General features: G+C 43.6%; 5 protein-coding genes across 7 annotated transcripts; 4 read left to right on the plus strand and 1 right to left on the minus strand.

Moving 5' to 3' along the window:
* Nucleotides 1-423: 423 nt before the first annotated feature.
* Nucleotides 424-5,529, plus strand: LOC306782219 (uncharacterized protein). Its single transcript, XM_079275471.1, has 2 exons — nucleotides 424-525; nucleotides 2,289-5,529. Exon 2 carries the CDS (start codon nucleotides 2,327-2,329, stop codon nucleotides 5,282-5,284), a length of 2,958 nt encoding a protein of 985 aa, XP_079131597.1. The 5' UTR covers nucleotides 424-525; nucleotides 2,289-2,326; the 3' UTR covers nucleotides 5,285-5,529.
* Nucleotides 5,530-7,245: 1,716 nt separating this feature from the next.
* Nucleotides 7,246-9,828, plus strand: LOC306781928 (uncharacterized protein). 2 transcript variants are annotated; one of them, XR_013772238.1, is made up of 2 exons: nucleotides 7,246-7,401; nucleotides 7,923-9,828. XR_013772238.1 is itself a non-coding variant. In XM_079275049.1 (2 exons), the coding sequence occupies exons 1-2, from the start codon at nucleotides 7,588-7,590 to the stop codon at nucleotides 9,432-9,434; spliced, it is 1,527 nt and encodes a 508-aa protein (XP_079131175.1). In that variant the 5' UTR covers nucleotides 7,477-7,587; the 3' UTR covers nucleotides 9,435-9,828. The 2 variants fall into 2 exon arrangements, 1 of the variants encoding a protein (XP_079131175.1); XM_079275049.1 differs by lacking the exon at nucleotides 7,246-7,401 and adding an exon at nucleotides 7,477-7,602.
* A 3,763-nt stretch (nucleotides 9,829-13,591) lies between these two features.
* On the plus strand, nucleotides 13,592-16,548 carry LOC306782759 (uncharacterized protein; the record flags this gene model as incomplete). The annotated part of the gene is made up of 1 exon (XM_079276199.1): nucleotides 13,592-16,548. The coding sequence occupies one exon, from the start codon at nucleotides 13,592-13,594 to the stop codon at nucleotides 16,523-16,525; it is 2,934 nt and encodes a 977-aa protein (XP_079132325.1). The 3' UTR covers nucleotides 16,526-16,548.
* Nucleotides 16,549-18,077: 1,529 nt separating this feature from the next.
* LOC306781807 (trypsin-3) lies at nucleotides 18,078-21,130 on the minus strand (the record flags this gene model as incomplete). 2 transcript variants are annotated; one of them, XM_079274833.1, is made up of 5 exons in its annotated part: nucleotides 18,078-18,227; nucleotides 18,321-18,457; nucleotides 18,549-18,802; nucleotides 18,994-19,150; nucleotides 21,091-21,130. In XM_079274833.1, 5 exons carry the CDS (start codon nucleotides 21,128-21,130, stop codon nucleotides 18,078-18,080), a joined length of 738 nt encoding a protein of 245 aa, XP_079130959.1. The 2 variants fall into 2 exon arrangements, with proteins under 2 accessions (XP_079130959.1, XP_079130958.1); XM_079274832.1 differs by lacking the exon at nucleotides 21,091-21,130 and adding an exon at nucleotides 19,271-19,310.
* Nucleotides 21,131-21,939: 809 nt separating this feature from the next.
* Nucleotides 21,940-25,671, plus strand: LOC306781701 (uncharacterized protein). The gene is made up of 4 exons (XM_079274678.1): nucleotides 21,940-22,001; nucleotides 22,300-23,047; nucleotides 23,428-23,853; nucleotides 23,942-25,671. The coding sequence occupies exons 2-4, from the start codon at nucleotides 22,792-22,794 to the stop codon at nucleotides 24,853-24,855; spliced, it is 1,596 nt and encodes a 531-aa protein (XP_079130804.1). The 5' UTR covers nucleotides 21,940-22,001; nucleotides 22,300-22,791; the 3' UTR covers nucleotides 24,856-25,671.
* Nucleotides 25,672-25,713: the final 42 nt, after the last annotated feature.

The following is a 25,713-nucleotide window of genomic DNA, read 5'->3' on the forward strand; positions in this document are numbered from 1 at the left end:
GGATAACAAAAAATGGTAATTGGCTAAGGTATGCTTCCGCCCTGGGGAAAAAAAGGTTTTATGTTTGACATCTGGGTAAATTTGTGATAATGCAACAAAAATAGTTTTCTGAATGTGTAGTATGCTCGGTATACATTGTGCATTATTTCAGTTGCATGTGAGAGAGGTTTGCCTTTTGGGCTTCAGGAAGGAGCCCGCAATTGCTACTGTGGCCGCAGCGCACCGCGGCGCAGCCCTGGATGGGCGCAGCCATGGCGCACCGTCTACATCCATGCTCACCGCGCCGCCCAGCGCTTTTCTTAACGGCGCTTGGGTGAAGTGCGCATGCGCTTTATAAACCCCACGAGTCGCTCTGTTCCGCGCCTGCCGCAGCTGCAGCTCTCGACTCGATGCCTCTTCCTTTTGGCACAGCATCACATTTGTGAACCACAGAAGCGAGCAGAGCCGGGTACAGATGTCTGCGGGGCCATTTCGTCTCCTCCCGCACAGTCACTTTGAGGAAAAACCCCAATGCTCCTGAGGCTGGTGAGTAGGCTGCGGGAAGATAATGAACGTTTGGTCATTGTGTAGGAAAAGCTGCTCCATATGACATGGTAGCTAACGTTAGCTTGTAAGCGTTAGTTCTCCCTTTCTCTGGCCTTCCCCCTGGTTAGCTTTCACTAGCAATGGTCACTGAGATGCTTCAACAAGACCTTGGTGGTTGTGTACGCTAGAGGGTCAGATGCCAAGCTAGCAAATGGTAGCAGATGAATAGTGCTCGTGTGAGAAGCTAATTGGTGTCATATTAGATCTTGTAAAAACGATACTACGTGATGGTAGAGTGTGTTGTTGGTAAAACAACGTCCATATACTCGTTAGCATTGTGGTCATTAGCAGGCTAGCGTACACTTGGCTTGAGATCCCCAATATTCTGGCGGTAACTGGCGTGTTTCTTCGTGGCAGCGGTTCTTTGAGTGTTCACTTCCACCTTATGTTCGGTGGTCTTTGCTTCAGCTTAGTCACACAATTCAAGCCGCGTTTAAGGCTCTCCTCCCCGGTAATGTCATCTTCATATTTAGATCTACGGGTTGAATTAAGTTCATGCTGTGCTCTTGGTTTTTTGTGTGTATTTTTCCTAATCAAGCAGCAATGTATTCTAATCTGTAAAGCGAGAGGTCTGAACATGCCTAAACGTCGTTCAGGAGGCGCAAAACTTTAAGAATAATCAATTCCGATTCATGTATTCTAAGTTTCATGCAGAGCAGTCAAAGAACACTAAGCAGTAAAAACAAAAATGTAGTCCTTCCTGTTCTACAGGATGTTCTGGTTCTAATAATTAGTCTGTAGTAATATACGTTTTACATTATTTGAGCTTTTTATATTACTTCATGCATATATTTTGGGGGTGATTACAGAAAACAGGATATTATTTCCTCAAAATTAAAAAAAAAAAAAAAAAAAAAAAAAATATATATATATATATATATATATATATATATATATATATATATATATATATATATATATATATATATATATATATGAATGCATTACATGGCCATACTTGTCCTACAAATTATTTTTGATCAACACGGCTATGTTAAGACTGCCACGGTTAGACTCGGAGCCAAGATCACTGTATGCATGACTGCATGGTTGTTCCCTGCACCTGGAGGCTACGCATGCTATCCAAAGCCAGTGGAAATGAGGCCTAAAGTCTGCAGGGATGTGATCCCATTTCTGCAGAAAGACCTGATGGATTTGCTGACCATCGGCAGGCGGGGGAGTGTCTCTTGTTGCAATCCAGAGCAGCTCTCAGTTGCTCTGTTGAGTTGGATGCTGGGAGAAAATGCACTGGCTAAGCAGGGTCTGTTCTTCATATTTGCAGGCCTACAATATAGGGCTCTTTGAATCTGACCGGGCATTGTTCCGGCTGGACCCTTTTGCTAAAACCCCGCCTCAAAATGTTTTGTAGGAATGTTAAATTGTAATATCTCATTACACAAACTACATTGCTCGTCATATAGTGCAATGCAAATTGACACGTTTCTTTAAAAAAAACACAAAATATGAAATAATATTACAATAGTTTCCTCATGCTTGTGTTCCATCGATGTAACCACGTTTAAACCGTATTTAACTGTGAAATGAATGTGAAAATATGTTATTTTGTATAAAAGTATCGTAGTAGAAGGTTAAAAAACATATTTTAGCAAATTGTGATTGTGTGTCCATTTTCACTTGATGACATTGTTTTTGTGTGTGTGTGTGTGTGTGTGTGTGTGTGTGTGTGTGTGAGTGATTTACAGACCACAACACCTGGATTGCCTGATACGTTTTGGCTGCCATGATGCTCGGGTTACAGGGAAGTACTTCGACCCCCAAAGTGTACCGTTGTGTGGCGTGTTCTGTCACCTTCACTGGATTGGCCTCCTTGCTTGTACATCAGGCGACCCATGCCAGTGCACTCTCCAAGGTCCCTGCCTCTTCACAGCCCAGCATCAGCCCACGTCAAACACTGTTTGCAAGTATAGACTCGTCCACTGAGCTCCCCAGTCCACCGGCACTCTTGCCCGAGAGCCATTCTCCTTCTTTTTTTATTTGTGATTGTGGAGAGGAGTTTCAAGACTTCAGTCTTATGCTGCAGCACAAGCGATCACATGTCGCTCAGCCACAGCTTCTGCCACCTCTGGATAGTAACAGTGTTCTCTCTAGTGGAACGGGGTGTGAGAAAGTCTTTCCTTCCCCGCATGTACTGTTCATTCCTACTGTGACTCAGCCGGGTTTGGTTCTGAGTTGCCCCTCTACCTCAAGGTTTCCAGCTGTCGAACTACCCACATTAACGGACCACAAAGCAGATGTAAGACTGGAGGATGGCATTTCCATAGTAACTGCTCCTCAAGGCCAGTGTACACCCCCTCAAGATCAGAGGGAGAAACCACTTGAGACCATGTCGGCCACAGCAGAGCAAATACCAGTGACTGTGGAGGACGTTTGTTTGCAAGACAAAACAAATTCTGTTCCCGGCAGCGAAAAGCACGACAGTTTGCCCAGAAATAACTCCCTAATGAAGCTGCTTGCCTCAGCATACATGAAGCAATTTCAACCCCCTCTGTCACCGACTCAGAACAATAACACAGTTACCCCCAAACAAGAAGTTGTCCCTGTTGATATTACGCCAGTTGCAAAACCTGAGGTGTCCCCGATAAACGATCTCTCGATTGAACAGCTGAGGCGGCTGCTCACAAAACCCGGTATAAAGACAAAAGCTCCATCCATCAGCAGGATTCTTGAGGTCAGTAAGAAAAGGGTCGTCTCTCTGACAAAGACTTTATCACCTGTTGTGCTTCTTGAAACCCGTCAGAAGCTCCTGGCTCCTGGCAGTAACGGCCCATATGGGAGATATCAATGTGGCCGCTGTCGGAGGGTGTTTCAAGACTTGGACAGACTGACAGAGCATCATTTCTTGCACAAAAAAGAGAGGATTAAATGTTGTCGTCGCTGCAAACAGCTCATCATTGGGCGGCTGCCTCTACCTGACAATCACGTATGCCCTCAGTTAGGAAACGCAACCATACAGCTGTCAAGCGCTTTAAAAAAAAAGTCCCCTTTTCCCCAAAAAATAGTGCCATTCCACAGTCTAAACAATTCAAAAAAAGTCTTCTATTGTCCATCGTGCAAGCACAGCTATGCACGCAGGTGGAACCTCAAAATGCACAGGTGTCAGGGCCCAGGGTCGCAGGCCATTCCCTCCCTTCAAATGCCAGTGTTGAGACCAAACAGTGAAGCCAAAACGGATGTGGGATCTCAACTCAACAAGAATGTTGCCGTGGGCACTGAGGCTACCGGTCGTATCAAGGTAGAGGCCACCTCTCCAAATTCCCCGCAGTCTGCAGTTTCACAGTCGGCCTGGACTCATCCAGCAAATCGCTTCTCACCTTTCTACTCCAACTCTTCCATGAACGAGGAGCAAAAAGAGGCCTCTCTGTGTGGGATCTCGCTCCAGCAAGGACAAGAAAACAGCAGCTGGGATGCAGCAGAAGATGATGATCAAGACAGTGATGAAGGAGAGTGGACGATACCCTTGGATGATGAAATGGAGGTGCTTGGCTTTACAAAGAAAGCTGGCAACGACCCACCGGTGAAGAAGTCTGCAGAGACCTCTAGCCTGCGCTATTTCATCCGAGACGGTGTGAAACGTTACCCTTGTAACAAATGTCAGAAAACCTACAGTCGCCCGTCTACTCTGAGGCGCCATCTACGGCTGTGCGGGTTTAGGCCACGTGGACCCGTCGCACAGAGTGGCGGTCAGGGTGCCACTCTGCTAACCGGCAACAATATGAAACCAATGTTTGCTTGTTTTGTCTGCGGTAAGACCTTTAACCGCAAAGATAACATGATGGTGCACAGAAAGAGATGTCAGTTGCAACAAACGATGGAAGATGCTGCACAGGCGGACAGACGGCCCGTGCAGCAGACCGTGTCGGCCGTTGCAACGGACTGTCAGACCAAGGAGGACGCCGACGGAGGCAACTGGGGCATCATGTCACTGCCCTCCGTGCTTCCACGGAGGGTGACGTGCGAGTGTGGGGTCGGATTTACATCCCCGAGGCTTCTCCTGGAGCACCTGCAGAAGCACGCACAGGAATCCTACACGTGTCCAACTTGTGGAGAGACTGTTAATTCCTGGGCGGACTATGAAGTTCATCTGCAGATCCACATGCACCGTCATCACCAGCTGCTGAAGGGACTTCAACCACAACGATCACAACCTCTGCTACTTAGATTTCAGCAGCAGCAGCAGCCATCTCGGTCAGTGCGTCAGCCTCCGCACAAGCAACTGCGCACAGAGCAGGCTTCAAATCCAACCAAGAAGCAGCAGCGGATTGTGTGCACACGATGCGGCAACACTTTCGCCACTCGCTGTTCCCTGCGACGGCACTTATCCTGGAATCGATGCAAAGGTGTGCGGGTCACAAATCCCACAAACTCACCCAAAGCGTACCACTGTTCCCACTGCAACTCTGACTTCCCAAACTCCATCAGTCTCATGTTTCACCAGAGGAGTGGGGCTTGCAAGCCCGCCATCAAGCCCGTGCGTTGCCCCGTTTGTCTTCGCTGGTTCGGCACCGTGGATGGATTACAGAAACACCTGCTTACTCACAAACAGTCTGAATCGTATCGCTGTGATGTCTGTCAGGGTACTTACCCAAACCTGAAATCACTCAAAAACCACCGCAGGAGGATTCATCGCATCATGGCTGGAGACACGAAGCCCCAAACACAAGAACAGCTGACTGCGTAATGACAGCAAACAATGGCGAACATGGGAGCGGTGCACATAAGAACCGATCACTTTTTATTCGAGCTCGTTCTTTCCATATGTGCCAATTGTAGTTTCCTTAGGTTTATTTTTTTGTGCCACTGTACAGCCACCAGATGAGTGTGTTTTTGATTTATTATGAAGTGTGTCATCGTAGTTTGTCACAAAGAAAAAATGGGGGGGGGGGAAAAGAACTGGTGTACAGTACATTTTTAGTTTTGTCAAGTTAATCTCTTTCTATTAAATAGCTTCATTAGCCTGTAAATATTTCCTAACATTTGGTCATCAAACTTTTCTCTCAGAGTTTGATGTAGCTGATTGTTGTTCCTGGTGTTAATAAACATACCAGTTTTAAAACATGTTGTCGTTTTGTGTGGCATGGGACCGAATATCTCAAATGCAAGCCAGTAAATAACTGTTGTTGCATCCATCCTTGTTTCATGTGCTGGGTTTTTTTTTTTTTTTGGGGCAAAGTAAAGCTACAGATTTATTTGGAACTACACACACACACATTTCTTTATGTGCTGGCTTTTACTCATCAAAATTATACAGATAGTTTTTTTTGTTAGACAGACATTTTCTAAAGAAAGTGGTATACTTTATAAAGTACCTGTTTTAATACAAGTCCAAGACAAAAGGGCGTGGGAGTCACATGTGTACATGTTTAGCTCGTTGCAACATGCAAAGATCCACGGTGAAATCTGAAAACCATACAATAACATATTTTGATCTTTATTACAATTTTTAAACCTAAAAAAAAAACTGCATACTAGTTTTTCTTAGCTGGACCATTGGAGAGACCTGATGTAAAGTATTGAACAAGTAATTTGTTATGTTCACAAGATTTTAATGTGCAGTATCTTCTAGAAGGATTTAATTTAGAAATACTTCATAAATGAATGGTTTGCATTTTAAAGTTAATTTGATACATTTGCCTTAATGCCTTTACATTATGTATGCAAACAAATATGACGTATAGTATATCGGTCCTGGCTGAATGACCAATATCCCAAGGACCCCTAAAAGCTCCAGGTTTACTTTGACTTTGACTATTCACAAGTCTGTACAACGCAATTAAAGCATAGCATCGACTGACATGGTACACGATGTCTCATACTTTATTTCTGGATCTTCAGACAGTTTTGAGGACCATCTTTGTCAAATGTTAGTTTGATTTGTTCAACTTCATTTTGTATTTGTACTTTAATCAAATTACCACACAGCATATCTGTTGCTCATCAGTATTCCAGCGTAGAAAAACTAGTTATTGCACATTGTGAGGAACAGTGGGCTTTATCACAGCTCGCAGGTTAATCTGGCCATATGTTTCATAAAATGTAAGGCTTTTAAACAAACTACTCTTACAATAGTACTCGAGTAATAAACCCATATTTTTGTCTTCTTCTCACAAGTGTTGATTGAACTGAATTAAATTTAAAGGAAAATCCAAACAAAGGGTAGGAAAATGAGTTTTCCCTCCTTGGGGATGGGATCACAAATGCTTGCACACAAGGTTTATATCATCGAAATTCCTTAAACTTTAATTTGATCCTAATTTATATTCAAGACTTTTATGTAATCCGTCTACAGCTCTGTCAATGCCTCTGACATGGGATACATATAAGTCCTCTAAAATTGAAAACCTTTTCACTGGGGGAAAAACCTAAGCTGACTGTAGAAAAACTACACTGGTAGGGAAATCTGACGGGATTGTCTAAGGCTGTTTCCAACGTCAGGAATGACCTGCCAGCCTCATAGTAATATTATTTATATTGCTTTGTGTAACGCAGACTAAAATCACCCAGCAGAACTACCGCACTAATAACATCAGAGGTGAATCAGCACCTCCGGTCGACAGGTGTCACTGTAATGATGCAGAACCCGGACGTGTTGCTGTAGAAGCGCGCCATCCATAGAAGAAGAGTGGGCTCTTTCCTCTTGTTTTTTGGTGTGGCTAGTGGGCTAGCTGCCACCTACTCGGTCTAAATACCGGCAAGTTTAGCCTGAATGTGAGTGGCCCACGAAACGACAATCTTTGTCCGGTTTTGTTGCAAGGACAAACCATCATATTAACACGACACTTTGACATTTATGTGAAGGTAAGCTGACGTTATTGTTCGTGAGCTAGTTGAGGCTAACGTTAGCATGCTAGGTTTTAAGCGAGGCAAGGGCGCGTTAAACTAAATTACGGTATACATTGTAAAACGTGTCTAGCTAAGGTATTTCTTCCAGATATTAAGCAGTATGGAATAATAGTACAGTAAATATGCCACCCTAGTAATTGGATGGATCACTCTACGGTATGTATTTCACAACCTATGGGTGTATGATATAGAAATAATCTGGTTAACGTTAATGAGTTTAAGACTTTTATTTGTTCGTCTCCTAAGTTTCGACTCTCTTTCAGAGTCGAGCAAATGTTCGGAGGAAACTACGTTAAGTGATGTCGAAAGTTCCAGTCATCTCTCCTTAGCTTAGCATGCCGTTGTGTGTAGCGGTTAGCATAGCTAGCTCTTTATTCAGATAGCATCAGTCACCATTAAACGATGAGGTAACGTCACAACTGAATGACATATTTTTCCCTGTTTTTTTAACATATATTTTTGTTTATTTCCGACAGCAAAGCTGCTCCACACAAACGGTGAACAGACCTAGCCTGATGATGGAGAGAGGAAGTGTCCTGGAGGACGGCTTGGGCAAAGACTTGATGGACGCTGGACGGTTTTGCTTCAGCTGTGAACAGATATTTGCAAATCGGAAATGCCTCGAGGAACACTTTTGTTCTGCTGCCAGTCACATCTGCTCCTGTGGAACAGAGTTTGTTGAATACAGAGACATGCTGGACCACAGCGCTACACATGAACCGGGTCACCAAGTGCTTGATCATGGAACAATAAAGAAGCGCAGAATTGAGAAGCGCATACTGGAGGAGCAGCAGCTGAAGCGACTGCAGACCGGTGAGGTGGTCTGGAAGGCGCCGGTGAAGCCCATGCTGCCCTTTACATCAGCTGCTATGCCACAACTTCCCACGCAGTCTGCGCAGATCTCACAAGTGCCTCAATTGCAGCACTCTGTGTCACAAGCGTCTTTGCCCCCAAATCCTCGTGAAAAAGATATGCAGAACGTTTTTGCAGGTGTAGGTGCACCTACAGTGGATCTTTGGACACTTTACCAGCCTATTGTGTTGCTGCAAACAATGCGCAAATTTAACAAGACACAGCCTTACATATGCGCTAAATGTGGGCAGTGTTTTGTAACACGGGCTTCCCTCATCTCCCACCACAGCTCTCATGTCACAGATAAAGTAGCTGGCTGTATAGGATGTGGGCTGCTGCTCTCCAGCAAGAAGTTAGTGCCTCGCTTCCATGTTTGTAAAGCATCCAACACCCCCACTACCAAATTCAGAATCATCACCGCGAGACCGCTGGTTTTGAAGACAGCATCTGTAGCCAGTACAACCAGGAGTCCGAGTGCTCATGGGCCTTGGGCCGCTTCCTATCTACAGTCGAAAGGCCAGAGTCCCAGCGCTGCCGGTAAAGGCAGTCGATCGCCTCTTATGACTTCCACCCTGCAGTTGGAAAATAAGAAAATCGGTACATACAATAAAAGCAAGCAGGGGCTTCATCAGAGTCCCGGTGCATTCAATAAAAGTACCCAAGGGCTCGCTGCCCCTCCCTCTGTGCAGCTGAAGAGGCCCACACAATCTACATCGGGTGTACCAAGCAAACTAATGCAGACGTCCTCTGCATCAAATGGGTTCCCGTGTCGAGTCTGTCATCTTCCTTTTGAAACTGCGCAGCTGCTACAGAGGCACAAATGTGCCAAAGCCCAAGAGTTTATGGCAAAGCACGTGCGACCTGGCAAATATTACAGACTAAAGATGGTGACGCCGGTGACAAGTCCCAATGCGGCGCAGATGAATGGGGAGAGAAAACTCTGCGTTCCAGTTTCTGGTAACATCAAGAAAAACCAAGTCCTGGCTGGCGGTCTGGACAAAGCGCAAGGGGCAGTTTCTCTGAACGGGAAAACAGGAGTGAATATGGATGATGATTGTTACATAGTGGAAAGCGGACCAGACAAATCTGCTGAGATGATATACCAAGTAACCTCCTCGGTCCCTATTAAGACTTGACACAATTAGAGAGGCAAAATCCAATTTGCATGTCACATTTTATGTTCATGATGGACCAAGAGCATAAAGGCAGTCCTGTTTGAAGAGCATCTACTTGTTTAGCTTCATTGTACAGGAACACAATGCTTTCTGGCTTTTGAAGATGAAGTAGTGTAGGATTACTAGTGACAACAAACGTGCATCTTAATTAAGCTGGATTTATTTTGTCAATACTGTAAACAGTCCAATAATGGTCCCCATGAAATTGTTATAGTTAATGTAAATCCATGAAGTTAATCATCAAAACCTATGTGCTTGATTTACCCATGTTTGGTGGGATAACCAGGTACTGTTTTTTTGTTTTGTTTTCTATGTTTTTAGTATGCTCAGAAATGTGATGTGAGGCTGTGCGGAATTGACCAAAATACATTGTTTTTACTAGCTTTGTCAGACTTCACGAATGCAGTATATTATGTTTTATTAAACTATATTTTTGATTTCAGTGTGTGTGTTTATGGGATAAAGCAGCATGTGATATTATCAACAAGGTTATTCTCATGGTGAATGGACTGAGTGCATAAATCTGACCTCGCCTGCAGTGCAAGTACTTATTTTGGCAGTTTGATATGTAATACTTTTAGCACAGTGCCAGTAAGAATATGACACGTGTGTCAGCAAGGTAAGTGGTAATATAGAATCCTAAAAATAAGTTATAGACGTATATTTTCGTTGCCTCCCTTTTTTATTTTTAGTCTCAGCTTTTGATACCGGAAGCTCCTTTTCCTCAGTGATGTAGTGGTCTATCGCATGCTTGTTGTCTGTCTTGCGGCCCTAATCTCCAGCAGAGGGGGCCACACTCAATACATCCATGGGGCCATTTCAAAGCAACAAGGCGCTGTGTGAGTCCATTTGTGATGAGGTAAATATCCACAATGTGGATGCGGCGTTCATGTGCTGTTTGTGTGCCTGTAATCTAGATACCCTGTGTGTGTGTGTGTAGCAGAAAACAACGGCGCATAAACACGTTTAGGTGGTTGATGTTCGAACTTTGAGATGTAACAGGTGGTAGTTTGTCAACAAGCCGAATTAATGATTGCGATGTGCAACGATTTTATTTTTTACTTTCATACTTCCTGTCCGCAAACGTTATATCTCACATATCACATTTTCACGTTGTGTATTGCGCCTTCCTTCTACAGAACAAATCATAATTCCCAAATGTCCCACGCCACCTGAAGCATCCACTCCGTGATTGACACGTTCGGGTTGCTTTGTGCGCGGATCTCGAGTGGCTCACTGCTGCAAACTGCTCTGAAAAAAGAAGAGAACGCCAAGGTCCAAATTATCAGATCAGCTCCCAGACCAATGCACGCTTGTCAAAAGAAAGAAGTGCCAAACAGCCACGCAAACGACAGCGCACACGTTAGCTTTGAGCTAGCCAATGCTAGCTAATTGATCAGCGGTCAGTGAATGGCTACGCAAAGACCAGCCTTGACTCTCCCACTCAGGCAAGCACTTTGTGTTTACTAAAGGTACCAACCGTCGCATCTGGTGACAGCTGTTGACAGGTATCCCACATGTACATATGTTCGCTATAAAGAAGGTATTATGAGCTGACATCGTAGTTAACGGTGAGGTTCGTGTGGCCTGTGACGTTAATTAAATGGAGCTAGCAATGTGGCCTCCCAACAGATAACGCCTACATGCATGCTGTTAGTAACTTTGTATAATAATTAGTTATTAATTAAGCTGTCTGGGTCATATGTGATTGAAATACACGTTAAGTGATCCGTTGGGGCCACGTTTACGTGTCAGTGAGTGTGTGTGTGTGTGTGTGTGTGTGTGTGTGTGTGTGTGTGTGTGTGTGTGTGTGAGCATTGGCAATCAAAAGCCATTTGCTCAGTGCATCAGAAAGACTCCATGAGTCTGCAGACATTAGCAGCCACTCTCTATCTCGACACACCGGTGTACTGCATTCATTCAGTCAAGTGGTGCACGAGCTAATGTCTATGTAACTTTTGTGGTGTGTTATAATGGAGAAAGAACGTGTTTCCATAGTTCACTTGAGTAAAAGAAGCAATATTACAATGTGAAACATTTCCACGACGAGCTAAACTCCTGCATGAAGATTATGACTAAAGTTAAAGTACAGAAGTATATAGATGATGTGAAAGGATTCATTGTTTTGCTGTTTTACTTTAATATATTGTCTTTTGTTGTCGTTCCATTATATTGGATTGTTATTTCTGATGCCTTAACTTGTAAGCAGCATTTTAATACAGCATATAGTTGATGAATAAACATCTGGGTGGATTGTTCTGTATTGATATGTCATTTATAAAAATGTCTAACAGTAACTCATGTAAAAGTAATGGAGGCAAGTACAATATTCCTCTCTGAAATGTAGTGAAGCGTTTGCTAACCCTGAAGTGGTATTACTCAAAATAAAGTACCAACCACCTCAGTATTGTATTTAAGTTTAGTTCTTGAGTAAATGTTCTTTGTACCACCGGTTACGTCAGATAGGAAAGACTTTCCCAACTCCACAGTTCCCCGTAGAATGAGTCACCAATCTGCTACGTGGCTATCTCTCTGGACAGATGTCTCATTTGGCAGTAACTAACAATTTCTGTTGTTTTTATTTGTGGGGAAACTCTGAAGTCTGGCAAAGCAACTACTAATACTAATCCAGAATAAATCTGCCCGGTGATTGCTTACAGCAGGCTTCTCTCTGTAGACGCCGCTGCTTGAATCTCTGATTTTTCTGTTCGTCACATACACCGACTTAACTCTCCTGAAGGAGTTGATGGGCTGTTTTAGATGCATGCAGTGTATTCAAGCCAGCAGTCATAATAATAATAATAGGTGAGCTAGTCTGTTAAATGTATTGTGTCGTGAAATCCTGTTTTTGTGAGTTACAGCCTCCTTGTCACTGTTTAATTCACAGACTCTTGACATGGGGAGTAAAATGTCCTTCAGCAGAGGAAGCAGTGACCAAGATACAGTCTCTGAGTTAACCGCTGCGCCGTCGCATCCTCGCAATTCCATTCATGCGCCTTTGGACTGCAAGCAGGTAGTTAGTGAGAGAGACAAACGTTATGCTGTCTATTACAGGTTACAGCCCACGTTCTGGATTAACCTACGATTGGAACATTGATGTGTTTTTATGTAGAAACACTTTTAAACTTGAGTGCTCTTTAAGGACTATCTTGTTTATTTTTATTTTTTAAATAGTTTTTGAATATATCACATTTAGACTATTTAAGTGTGCAGTGAATCATTTTGTTTTGTTTATGTTTACGACATCCAGATGAAGCGAGGACAGTTCCTAAATAAACACATTAAGATTTAATAATACACTTTTATTGTATTTTGAGAGATACATTTGTTTGTTAATTTACATGCATATTCATGAGCATGTGGTCTTCTACTGTACTCCTGATAGCTTCAGGGTTTACCTGCATACATATCGACGTTAACCCCACAGAACTAATTATGACGGCGTTAACACTTGTGTAGATGCATGTTTTTTTGGACGTCTTTATATTTATAGCATTTTCGAAAACTTATACCATTTCTACATTTGTGACAAATGCAGTTTTTTTTTTTTTTTTTCCTTTCTCCCTTTCTCACAGATACCTGAAGACAAGAGAGGCAGTGAGGAAGACGTGGACTCTAAGTGGGGAGAGGAAATGAAAGCAGCAGAAGTGACTCAACCTGCACCTGAATCCCACTCATCGGGGCAGGTGGAGTCTGAAGGCCGACTTAACTCTGAAACAGCAGGCGGAACAAATTGTCAACACAGCGAGCACACACCTGCACAGGCAGAGATGGAAGCAAAGTCTCAGACGCCCGCAATTGTGTGCAGCTCTACTACAGACAGCCGTGGACAGCCTGTGGAGGTCCACAAGAAACGTGGCCGCCCGCGTAAAATCAAACCGCTGTTGACTAAAGACAAAAAAGATCCAGGTTTGGCTGGTTATGATGCAGTTCAACATAAGGAGATAAGCACAACACTTCCTTTGCCAAGAGTCGTTCCCTTAATCAGTAATTCACCTCATAATGAGATGTCTGCTCTTCATACTGTGTCTGACGGTAAAGTACAAGATGTTGTCCCCGTGCTGCCAAAACGAAAAAGAGGCAGACCCAGAAAATCAGAGATGGCACTTTTTAAAACTATGGCTGTTGAGGCTGCTGCTGCCACTGCTCCTGCTGCCGCTGCTTCTGTTAATAGTGTTGATGGTCCTGCACGGCGCCTGAGGAGTAGAGGTGAACACGCTTCGACACAGGAAGGAACGCCGGAATCGGAAAGCAACGTAGACCCCAAACCAACTGAGGGGACGCCTACAGAAAGTAGTAATACATCGATCTTTCAAGGTGTTAAAAGAAGAAGATCTAAACTGGCTGATCAGCAAGTTCCAGCTAAAGTGTGCCGGCTGGATGTTTCCCAGGAGGCCTCGTCGCTGCCGACCAACGACACCGGCTGTGGGGAGAGAGCAGAGACTGATAAGCAGGTGGAACGAAACACTGACAAACAAGAGACTGATACGGATGGAAAGAGCGGTCAACTGTACCAGCAAGAAGGGCAAGAGCAGCAGACGGAATTAAAGGAGGTCGCATCACCGCAAAAGAAACTGAGTTCCCAGCCAGCAGCTGAGCCTAAAGCTATTTCTTCAGAGGGTTTAAATAGTCTAAAGGTGGTAAGCCCGACTCAGAGCGACGACCCTGTGAACATGAAACAGTCTGCCGACGTGAATGGCAGCGAGGAGTCACAATCAAAAAGCAGTATCGGATCCCCAAAAAGCGTGCCGAATGCACAGTCCTCCAGCACAGATGTTGTAACGTCCTCTGAGCAACCAGCTAAAGCTGTCGGAGTCCCGCCTGCTGTGAAAGCCGAGAATGTGGAGGTAGAGCTGGATCATTTAAATCCTATCTCGGAGTCAAATATACCGAAATCTTTACAGTGCAATGCCAACACCACAGTTAAAGCTCAGGGTCCAAACAGGGCCTTCAGGCGCAAGAGAGGCGGCAAGAGGAGGAGGAGAATACGGAGTGTTTTGTTACAGAGAGAGCAGCTTGTAGAGGCTCATAAAAGCAGCGATGACGCTCAACAAAATACAGACTATGGTGACGAGTGTAAGGAAGCCGGCTCTAAGGTCAGCTACATAAAAAAGGGGGCGAAAACTCTTTTAAAATGTGGTTACTGTAGTCAGACGTTTAAATTTTTCTCTCAGTTCATCATACACCAACGCATTCATACAGGAGAACGGCCTTTCAAATGCCCCGAATGTGACAAAGGTTTCAGCAAAAATTCGAACTTAAATCTTCACCTCAAGACGCACAAAAAGAGCAACATATATCAAAAATGTCCATTTTGCAAGATCAAATTCTCCTGCTCTGAGTATTCCTCCCATATGAAGATGCACGCGCGAATGCTGGACCAGGACTCCGAGAACAACAAATCTGAGAAACACAGCCGAGGGGACGACCACGAAAACGGCGAGGGGCTTCGTAGACCCGCTCCACAAGAAAAGAGGGAACAAAAAGTGTGCCAGTACTGCGGTAAAACGTTCCCGTTTCAGTCGGCGCTCATAAGACACGTGCGTGTCCACACGGGAGAGAAGCCTTATAAATGTGATATATGTGGCAAAGCTTTCGGTCAGGCCTATTTCCTCCGTGTCCACGAGCTCACACACTGGTCCGTGAAGCGGTACAACTGCACACGCTGCGAGAAAGCGTTCACTCATTATAGCAACGCAAAGAATCACTCCTGTAGACCTCCAGCAAGCAGCGACGATTCGCAAGCCAACAGGCGCGCAAAGCCTGCACTGACGTACACGTGCCACATCTGCAAGAATGTGTTTGACCATCTGCAGGAGTTCAACGGCCACATGAGAGCCCACACCGGCGCCAAGCTTTATCGCTGCTTGTATTGTGACAAGCTGTTTGGTGTGCTGTCTGAATTTAGTGCCCATCGCAGTCAGTGCAGAGGAGAGAGAAGCGCCTCCAGCTCTGCGATAAAGGAGGAAGAGACAATGTCATTGATACAGTACACGGTGCCTGCGCTCCGCTGTTCACCGGGTCGCAATTCAGCTTCCTCCCTCACAGGTACCAACCGTGAAACACAGAAGATGACGTCACGGACCCGTGCCAAGAAACGCTCGGCTAACTTAAAGAAACCGTTCCAGTCGACGGTTGTACCGGCTCACCAGCTCTCGCACCTCGTGTCAAAGTTAAACAAACTGGATAACCGCTCGGACCCCAAGAAATATTTGTGTCCGAGCTGCGGGCGACTGTTCAGACACATGGGCCGACTCCGAGCCCACATGCTCACCCACGCCTCGGGTCAAAGTTACACGTGTTCCTGTTGCGGTAAGACTCTGGAAACCTGGAAGAAACTGTGGCGTCATCAGAGAATCCATCGACAGAGACGCGGGCGCTTCACTTGTCCTCAGTGCGGGCAAGGGTTTCGGTTTGTGCATTCGTATGAAAAACACATGAGCGAGCACCCGGAGTTCCAGTGGATTCAGGTCAGGCCCAAGAAGGTGTTTCTGCCTTATCAGTGCGAGCAGTGCAGGTGCAGCTTTAAGACTCTAGATCTGCTGTTCAGTCACCAGCTTTGCCATTCCTCAACGCACAAGGACTCCGATTTCGATTTATCCATAGACGATCATACACAGTCCAACAAGAAAATGTTTTTCCCTCTCGCAAATAACCACATGGCTGCATTGCATCCAGATCCTGAGGAACACTACAACGGTCCTCTGGGCCTTTTATCCAAGTGTCCAGACCTAGCGGCGCAAGAGTCGCCTCGAGCGCCCACGATTCCCTTTGTCAAAAGTAAAGGTCTTGATTTGGGTAAAGCTCCTCAGCGTCCCAGCAGCACACGTTCGGTCCAAGATAGAGGAACCGGTCATGACGGAATAGATGAAAACGCACTTGGAAAACCAATTCATCCTTTGAGAACTGTGAAAAGACACGTCAGCCGAAATGACAGCGTATCAAATGAGGCGTCGGCAGACGGCGTGAAGTGTGCCGTGTGTGGCGATGCATATCCCGTCATCGCCGACCTTTATCACCATTATTTGCAGCATGCTAGAGGCCAGCTGTAAAGACCTAAATGCAGATGCGTTACTGCCCCTTCTGTGTTCATCAAGTTTAACACAGAGGACCCTGTAGTCCTAAAATAAGAACTGTGCAAACTGTCCGTTTACACCTGGTACGGTTATGGGAAATGAAATGCATCGAAACATGATGTGGAAGATTTGTTTACAATCGTGTATTCGACTTGTCATGCCTGACCGTTTACAGATTTTGAAAATATACACACGTGAATGTACAAAATAACAGGGACACGTTCTGTTTTCATGTCGTTCATCAAGCAGCTTCAGCGAGAAGCCACGAGCCTGTCGTTAGTTTCTGTAATTACATTTCTGTCCATCAAAAAAACAAAACAAGAGATGCAGAACGTGTCAAAAAAAGATGCTCCACATGTTATTCAGTGCATGAGAGCCAGCTAGAGTCAGCCCTGGGATAATATCATCAGCTTCAACAAAATCAGCATTTGAAAACAGAAACTGTGCTGTTTATCAATGACTTATTGTGGAAAATAAGTTTGATTAAAACAATGTAATAACCACTAAAACATGTGGAGCCTTCATTTATCCTCCTGGCATCTTCATTTTATAACTGCACTGATCAGAGCGGCAGACGTCACACTGAGTTAATTTATTCGCCCTTATTGCTGTGAAAGTTTTGTTTTGCAGACCTGACAAAGAACGTTGTTTCTACAGATTACAAACACCTCCTCTTGAAACATGCATTGGCTTTATGACCAATGTCAATTTAATTTCAAATGCGTGCATTTCAAATCACGCAGGTCTCGTCTTCCGCAAGTGAACTGTTATTCATAATGTTTCAGAGGAAGTGATGTGTACTCATTTCAAATTAGTTTTGTTCTGGCCTCCAACAAGGACGCGCATCAGCATTTTGTATTTACATTCAAAGTAAGTATCGGCTTGACTCGTGCACATGTTTGTCAAAGACTTTGCTCTTTTGTGGGCTTGTAATATAATGGCTGAAATAAGTGATGCTACATTTCTCTGGAAAATACACTAACAAATACACATTCCACACCTGAAATACAAAGTGCAACGTTGAACACCCACACGTTCTCACTGCCTTTGAAAAATACTGTTTCATGCGTCAGCATCAGCCTTGATTTTGTTAAGAGTTTGTCTTAAAACCAATAAAGGCCATTTTTGTATTAATATATGATTATGTCTGTCATTTTTAGGTCAGACTGCACCTTTAATCTACATTCATGAGATCCTTGAATCATACATATTAGGTTAAGAAGAAGGTTATGTCACCATTGTCCTTTTAATATTGCTTGATAACAGAAGTAACTTGTGAATCAACATAATGAGGAGCAAATACAGTAGCTTACAGCTGTTACCTGTAGTCTTAAACATCTGGAGTTGGGAGTTTCTGTCAAAGGCGATTAAGGAGCTGTGGCATCATATTTTAAAAGTCCAAATTTATAAGTTTAAGTACAATATGTTTTGCTCTGCCAAGAAATCTATTTGATGAGATGTATTTGATCTTTCTTTTTATTGAAGGCATATGCAGTTTTCTGTCCTTTAACAAAGGACTGAAGTGACTTTAGTTGGAGCCCATGGTGTTGCGAATCCAGGTGTTGTAGTTGCAGACCTTGGCGTAGACTCCAGGCTTGTTCCTCTGGGCGCAGCCATAACCCCAGGACACCACACCCTGCAGCTGACCGTTGCACACCACGGGGCCACCAGAGTCACCCTGATGGGACGCAGATAGAAAGGACAACATGTCAGCTGAAGTGTTCAAAAGTCTGTTGCACTAAGAAACAGCGATGACGACTTTAGCTCGTACCTGGCAGGAGTCCTTGCCTCCCTCGAGGAATCCAGCACAGAACATGTTGGAGGTGATCTGTCCAGGGTAGGCAGACCTGCAGCTGCTGTCGCTCAGGATGGGGGCATCCAGGCACATCAGACGATCAGGGTAGTTGCCTAGAGAGGAAGATAGACAATACATGTAAATGCTCATACCCCACTATGCACTAAAGCTATTTTCCACCTATGACTGCAGTGTGTTACTGACTTCCAGAGCTGCTGAGGTTGCCCCATCCAGAGATCAGGCAGCGGGTGCCAGAGCCGGCACAGCTGGAGGGCAGGGACACGGCGCGGACGTAGCTGTTCAGGGAGGCGGGCTTGCTCAGCTTGATCAGCATGATGTCATTGTCCAGGTTGCGGCTGTTGTATCTGGGGTGACGGATGACCTTAGCAGAGTTGATGAACTGCTCTGTGCCCTCATTGACAGCGATGTTGTGCTCACCAAGACGCACCTGCACGCGGCTGCAGAGAGAGAGAGACACGAGGCTTAAACTACATCGTAATTTGACGTTGCACCTGTAATTGGGGGCAGTCAGTAGCTCAGATTGCATTTTATTTTGAAAGAAAATGACGCCAATTTTAAACCACTAACGATGCTTTTAGTATGACTGTGAACCTAGTGTGTGTATGCAAAATCAAACGTCTCCGCTTACGACTTGTAGCAGTGAGCAGCAGACACCACCCAGGTGCTGGAGATCAGGGAGCCTCCACAGAAGTGGTAGCCAGAGCTCAGAGACACCTGGTAGGACAAAGAGTTCTTTCTGCACTCGTAGCCTCCAACAATCTTGTCATCCTCGATGGGAGCAGCATCTGATGGAAATAATAAAAGGTTAAATATTCAAAAAAATCTATAAAAGAAACCTCTACACACTGTCATAAAATGGACAAGATTACTTTAAAGAACAACGAAAAAGTGATATTCATACTCACATGCCACTGCGAACAGAGCCAGAATAATGAAAGCCTTCATGTTGTGTCCGTTTCAGCCTCGGTGTCAGCTCAGCTGCACTGCAGGCCCTTTTAAACCCACTCTGTCCCGTTGCTATCTGAGTCACCAAGGTCGTTTTTTCCAACTTTCTGTCGTGGAATAACGCGTGTGAAAAACACATCTGGAAGACAAGAGCCAACATATTGATAATGTGAGCTTTAGTCCTACCACCTGTCACGTACACTGAATTTATGAATGTACCTTTTGGTTTGTTTGAAATGACTATTTTTGTTTTATTGCATTGTTCTTAAAATGCCTCTTTATCTGTAAATGACATGCACTACATTACTACCAGACATTACTTGTATGTGCACAAGATACCATCATCTGGAGAAATAAACAACAACTTTCCTCTCAACAGTGTATGTAAGTTGTCTGTATTTAACATATGATGTGTGTATTTTCACCCACACTGCAGGTAAAGATATGTTTTCATGCTGTCTGCTGTTTCTTCTCCTGATTCATAAATATAAACTCCAATCAAATTGTCAAACTGCTTATTTGAATGCAGTCTGATGGCAAATATACAACAAATGCAATTGCTTCCACACATTAATGTACACATCAAAACTTAGTTTTTCTATTTCTTTGAAGGGGAACAATAGTTGGCCTCACTGGGATTGTTTGCAAGCCTCGTTTTTTAAATAATTGTTGATGTTGTGATGACACATGAATTAAATCTTCGTGTAGAATTATTGATTTCCATACAGTATTTATTGTTCGGATATTTTGTCAAGCTTGTGAACAGAAGCAAACATGCATATACAGTAATATACTACATATATTTATCATACATATAATGCTTATTGTAGTCGTATTGATTTGTTTTTGCGCTGTTCTTTTGCTCTGGTTTATGCTCTCAGATGCTTGTTTAAAAAAGGAGATGCACTTATGACTTCTGGTGACTAGTAGTTCTCTTGAATACCTATATGTTGAATACACTCATTGTAAGTCGCTTTGGATAAAAGCGTCTGCTAAATGACTGTAATGTAATGTAATGTAATGTAATCTAATATATATATATATATATATATATATATATATATATATATATATATATATATATATATATATATATATATATAAAACTCTTTTTTAGTTGGTAATATCAATGATGAAATAAACACAGTATTCATCATAAGGTGACTGAGTTGAATTGTTATATTTAATTTTACTGATTTGAGAAACAGTGAAAATGTATCTTTATTTCATTTCAAATGTATCTTTATTTCATGAGGTATTTTATCTCTAATGTTGCTGAAACGTTTTTAATTTTCTGACAATTTTATTTGTTTTTGATTAGCAGATTTGTGATTGCTGATATTTATGCAGAGTTTTTTGGACGTACATCTTCAATTCGTTTCTAAAGGACAATATTTCTCTCTTTTTCCTGCTTGCTGATTCTTTTAATTCTGAATTTTGAATTCTGAATTTTAAACCACTAACGATGCTTTTAGTATGACTGTGAACCTAGTGTGTGTATGCAAAATCGAACGTCTCCGCTTACGACTTGTAGCAGTGAGCAGCAGACACCACCCAGGTGCTGGAGATCAGGGAGCCTCCACAGAAGTGGTAGCCAGAGCTCAGAGAGACCTGGTAGGACAAAGAGTTCTTTCTGCACTCGTAGCCTCCAACAATCTTGTCATCCTCGATGGGAGCAGCATCTGTAACACAACCAGTTAGTTGTTTAAAAAAGCTTTAAAGCCCTGGAAACCATGGAAAAATACATTTAGATTGTATCACCACAAATAGAAGAACTTACAGGCTGCAGCAACCAGGGCCAGAATAATGAAGTACTTCATGATGCACCGACAGAAACAGCAGCATGGTCCAAGAGAACAGGTGGATTTCCATGAGTCTTTCATTTCTTTAGCGGACAGATACATGCAGCTATCAATCTTGATACATTTATTTTAATGAATGTATTATTAAATAGTAATAGTATATTGCATTAATTACTGAATAGAAAATATCAACACGAAGACAGGCCAAGGTTATATTATCACTCGTGTGTTTTTATACTCTTGATTATAATTGTATGAATTTAAATGAATGCAGTGCTATTAGACATAAACATGTCACGATAAGGCATGTTGCACTTTGCAAATCTACCCATTGCATTATCAGTAATTATTATTGTCACTAACTCAAACGATTTACTATTTCAATCTTAAGTGAACTCCTGATAATTTAGACACTTGTCAGAAAGTCTGATTATATGGGACATTTGATTTTTCTTTGTTGTATTGAGTTTATTGTTGATTACCAGATACATTTATTCAAAGCCAATCTTTAATCTATTCATTCTACATGTTGAATTGCCTCTAAACAAATGTCTGATCTGCTGTCCAATGACTTAACAATGACCAATTAATCATTGATTTGAGGGGTAGAAACATTATTGCTGTCTCTACTTCCTTGTCAGGACAAAATTACTCGTATCTTCCAGTCAATTTACTGATAAGACTTCTCAGAAATGTGAGGAAACTATATGACGTGTACATTAAACTCAGATACATTGGCTAACATCTCCAAACGTTGATTGGTGCTGAACAGACCCCCTCAGTGACGTCAATAGCATGCGACTGTCTTCTTGTGCATCGGCTGCTGAGCTAACAGCTGCACCAATTGTGTTTTGGTTTTGTTTTGTCTCCCATGTGCAGTTATTATGAGGTAAGACATACAAATGCGTTGGCTTTTTTTTTTTTTTTTTTTATCCTGTCCGCTCAGCTATCGTTGGCAGTTCAAAACGCAGCTTTACCCCAAACGGTGGTAGCCTGTTAGCTAACAGCTAGTGAGAAGATCAGCACCTAATGTATGCGGAATGCGCAACCGTTGCGGATGTGGTGCAGAAAAAAATGCGCATCGATGCGACAGAATATAGAAGTCATTGACAGTAACAAAAACGGACAGACTGTTGTAAAATGCTACACAGTTGTAAACAGTGTTATGTTTTGTTGTTTTATTTCAGCTCTCGAGGCGGTTCTCCGCCTTGAAGGTGCATCTCACTGTATGACAACTGGACGTTTCGATGTAGCTCTTAGTCTGCTCCAGGTGTTCTTACACCGTGTATTTATGTTTTCACTAACATATTAGAATAAATGAAAGTGATAGAAATGGATTAAAGTGGCTGTAGCTAGCCATAAAGGTCTATGGACTTTATGCTCTACTTAGACAATGTGGTAGTATCTCTCACTAAGCAGCAACAATGTCTTGATTCAATTGAATATTACTGGTAAAAATCAGTATTTAAGGGTGCTGTAACTCCATATTTCCTCATAAATCAGTGTGGGTGGCAGCTGTAGTCAAAGTAGGTTCATAATCATCGCATACAGTATACTGAAGAGTTGTAATGTCTTTAGCAGGAGGTTCAGTTACATCTTGAACTCGTGTTAATGGGGCAGCCGCTGCCAGTATCAGAATTGGCCCACCAGTCAGTTCTGCTGTAAATCAGGTCTGACCCATGACTGAGTACTACGAGGAGGGGGGGCTGCTGTACGAGCAATCACCTCCCATGCACATCAAAGTGGAGTCTCCGGAGGGACCCTTTGGAGGGGGAGCCTCAGAAAACGGCTTCCCCAGGGAGGATGACGACTCGGAGGGTAGCTGTGACCAGAGCACTGGATTACCCGGGGGACTACCCTTCAACGTGGTAGTGGTGCATCCCAACATCATGGCACCCGGCATGTCCTCGGATGAACTCTTGTCCATTGAACAAAGTAAGCCTGAATGAGATGAAGACCGTTATGGGAAACTGGGCTGCAGAGCATGTGTCTCCTAATGGCAACAGTACACATATACTTATTTAATACGCATTGACACATTTTATCTGTGCAAACAGCTACAGTGTTTTGTTTTCCCAAAAGAAACATTTAGCTCCAGTATCACTCAAGGAAGACTGAGATAAATTATGCTTTTAGCTCTTAATACTCTGTGCCTTTCCCAAAATGAGTGCTAGTTGTAAATGTTTTGGCTTGGTAGAGTGGAAATAAGACTGACACTGCTGCACATTTCTCTCCCTCACACAGTATATTTAGCTTCACTTGGTGTTTTTTCTTTCCCTTTTGGGCTGTCCTCTCACCTCTCTCTCTCTCTACAGACAGAGCTATGTCAGCTGCGCTGGCTGCTAGCAGTGCAGGAAAAAGAAAGAGTCGTTTCAGTGGAGCAGAGCTGGAGGTGTTGGTGTCAGAAGTCACTCGGTGTGAAGGAGAGCTTTTTGGTCCCGCGGGGAGGCTCCGGCGGCGGGAGAGAGAGCGCATCTGGGCAGGAATCCTAGAGAGAGTCAATGCCGTGTCCAGAGTCCCACGCACCCTTCGCGAGGTAAAAAAGCGCTGGGACGACTTGAAGAGACGCAACGGAGGCAGGCTAGCGGATGCTCGCCACCGCAGCTGTTACCTGCCGTCCAGCAGAGGAGCCTCGATGCTTGGCCGTCCTTCCCAGACTAGCCCCAGACTTTCACAGGCCAGGCAAAAGCAAAGCACCAGACCAAAGCCCAGTTTCCCATGCTTCCCTGACTCTGATACAGGTAAATTAAATAAATGACTTTTTGTTGTTGTTGATTATATACATGCAACTAATATCTACTTCTGTTCACTTCCAATATTTTGTTGCAGGTGTGGGAGTGGAAGGATCAGAGAGAGATGGTTTTGAGAAAGATGAGGACAATCCTGAGCAAGACAGAGAGATGGGAGAATCTGAGTGTGAACCCGGAGAGAACAGCATGGAAGATAAATTGGGATTAGGACTGGGTCTGGGCATAGGACCACACCCTCCATCAGAACGATGGCTGCCTCCTTCCCCCCTCTACAGTGCTCCTTTCCTCAATGGCAGCCCCCAGCCCAGTAGTCCTCAGCCTTCACTTGGAGCACACCAGGGTCCTCTTGAAGCCCCTGTGCGCACCTCCTGGCTTGAAGATGAGCTACGAGGGTTAGGGGAGGCAGCAATTCAACTGGGAAACCGGGTAGAAAGGAGTCTGCAGGAGTTTGGAGACGGTTTCAGGCAGGACATGAGAACACTTGTTGCTTCGCAAGAGACATTAGCATCCAGTCTACAACAAAACAATGTTCTCTTGCAAAGGCTGCTAGGAGTGCTTGAAGCCCAGCAACAACCACAGCAACATCGTGTACAACAAGCACACCAATCGCAAACATCTCAACAGCACTTACAGCCAGCTCAGCAGCTACAACACACAGAACCATTGCAGCAGCTACGACACACAGAACCACTGCAGCAGCTACAACACACGGAACCACTGCAGCAGCAGCAGCAACAACAGAGGATTGAAGCACCACTGCAAACACAAAATCAGCATCAGCCACATGTAGTACAACAACAGCACGAAACACAAATACAGCAGCAGCTACAAGTCACACAGCATTCGAATAATCAGTCAGCGGTGGTTCCTGCACCATCGTCCCCTGACATACATGGCACTTGTCCCTCTGAACCGCCCACCAACACAAATGGGAGTGTGCAGAGGCCTCGGCGGGGAAGAGCTGTCGATCACAGGCGCAGGAGACGGCGCTGAGGAGAAAGCACTTAGAAACTCAAAGTGCACATCGTGCAATATTTGGTGTTTCAAAATGTGACAAGAGATTTTTATCGACAGTATTACTGTAAAAAAAGTGTTATTTGGAGTTTTACTGCAGAACACGTTAGCTTGTCTTCGGAGAGGACTGAAGTGGAAAAGGAAATTAGATGCATAAGATAATAGGGTGGCCTTAACATTAGCTTGGTTCCTCAGACAAATGCTAAAAGACTTCCTGCCTTGTGGAGCGACAACTTCACTCCTGGGACCTTTAATACCCAGAGAACAACATACTGTAGGTGCTGATGTTTAATATGCATGTCACTGTCCATGCCATGCAGTCGAACTGCAAAGCTCATGATGCTCTTACTAGTTCAGTACTGTCTTAATTCTCCTGATTAACTGCATTGTCATAAAGTACTCATTATCTGCAGTTGTTACCATATATGGTAGTTATACAGCTATTGTACTTACCTGCTAATGTATGCTTGTGCTTTAACAATTTCATGAGAAAGTCTTCTCCTGTTTTGGTTGGACAATAAAGTTAGACTGTTCAGTGTGTTTTAAGACAGCCGTGTTACATTTTAAAGTATTGACAGTTTTTGATAAAAAACAGTAAAACCTTCCGACATAAACATCACAGTCGGCATCAGACTTCAATTCACGCGTTTCTGAAATTTAAAAGCATACATAAGTATGTAGGGGCTATTTATTCTAATCTTGCATGCAGTATGATGAATGTGTTTGTAGATAGTTGCAAAGAAACAGCATATGGCCATTATCTACGTAGTTTTGCACAATCTATATTTTGTAGATAGCGACTGTTCCGATGATATGTAACTAAACTTGAATAAAAGT

This window comes from Melanostigma gelatinosum (genome assembly GCF_949748355.1).
Source record: "Melanostigma gelatinosum genome assembly, chromosome: 9".
Classification (NCBI taxonomy): Eukaryota; Metazoa; Chordata; class Actinopteri; order Perciformes; family Zoarcidae; genus Melanostigma; species Melanostigma gelatinosum.

Bases quoted from the DNA above. Each gene is read 5' to 3' on its own strand.
- LOC306782219 (XM_079275471.1), top strand. From the start codon at position 2,327: ATGATGCTCGGGTTACAGGGAAGTACTTCGACCCCCAAAGTGTACCGT.
- LOC306781701 (XM_079274678.1), top strand. From the start codon at position 22,792: ATGACTGAGTACTACGAGGAGGGGGGGCTGCTGTACGAGCAATCACCT. The intron at 23,048-23,427 runs GTAAGCCTGAAT...CTCTCTCTACAG, and splicing joins ACTCTTGTCCATTGAACAAA to ACAGAGCTATGTCAGCTGCG. The intron at 23,854-23,941 runs GTAAATTAAATA...ATTTTGTTGCAG, and splicing joins CTTCCCTGACTCTGATACAG to GTGTGGGAGTGGAAGGATCA.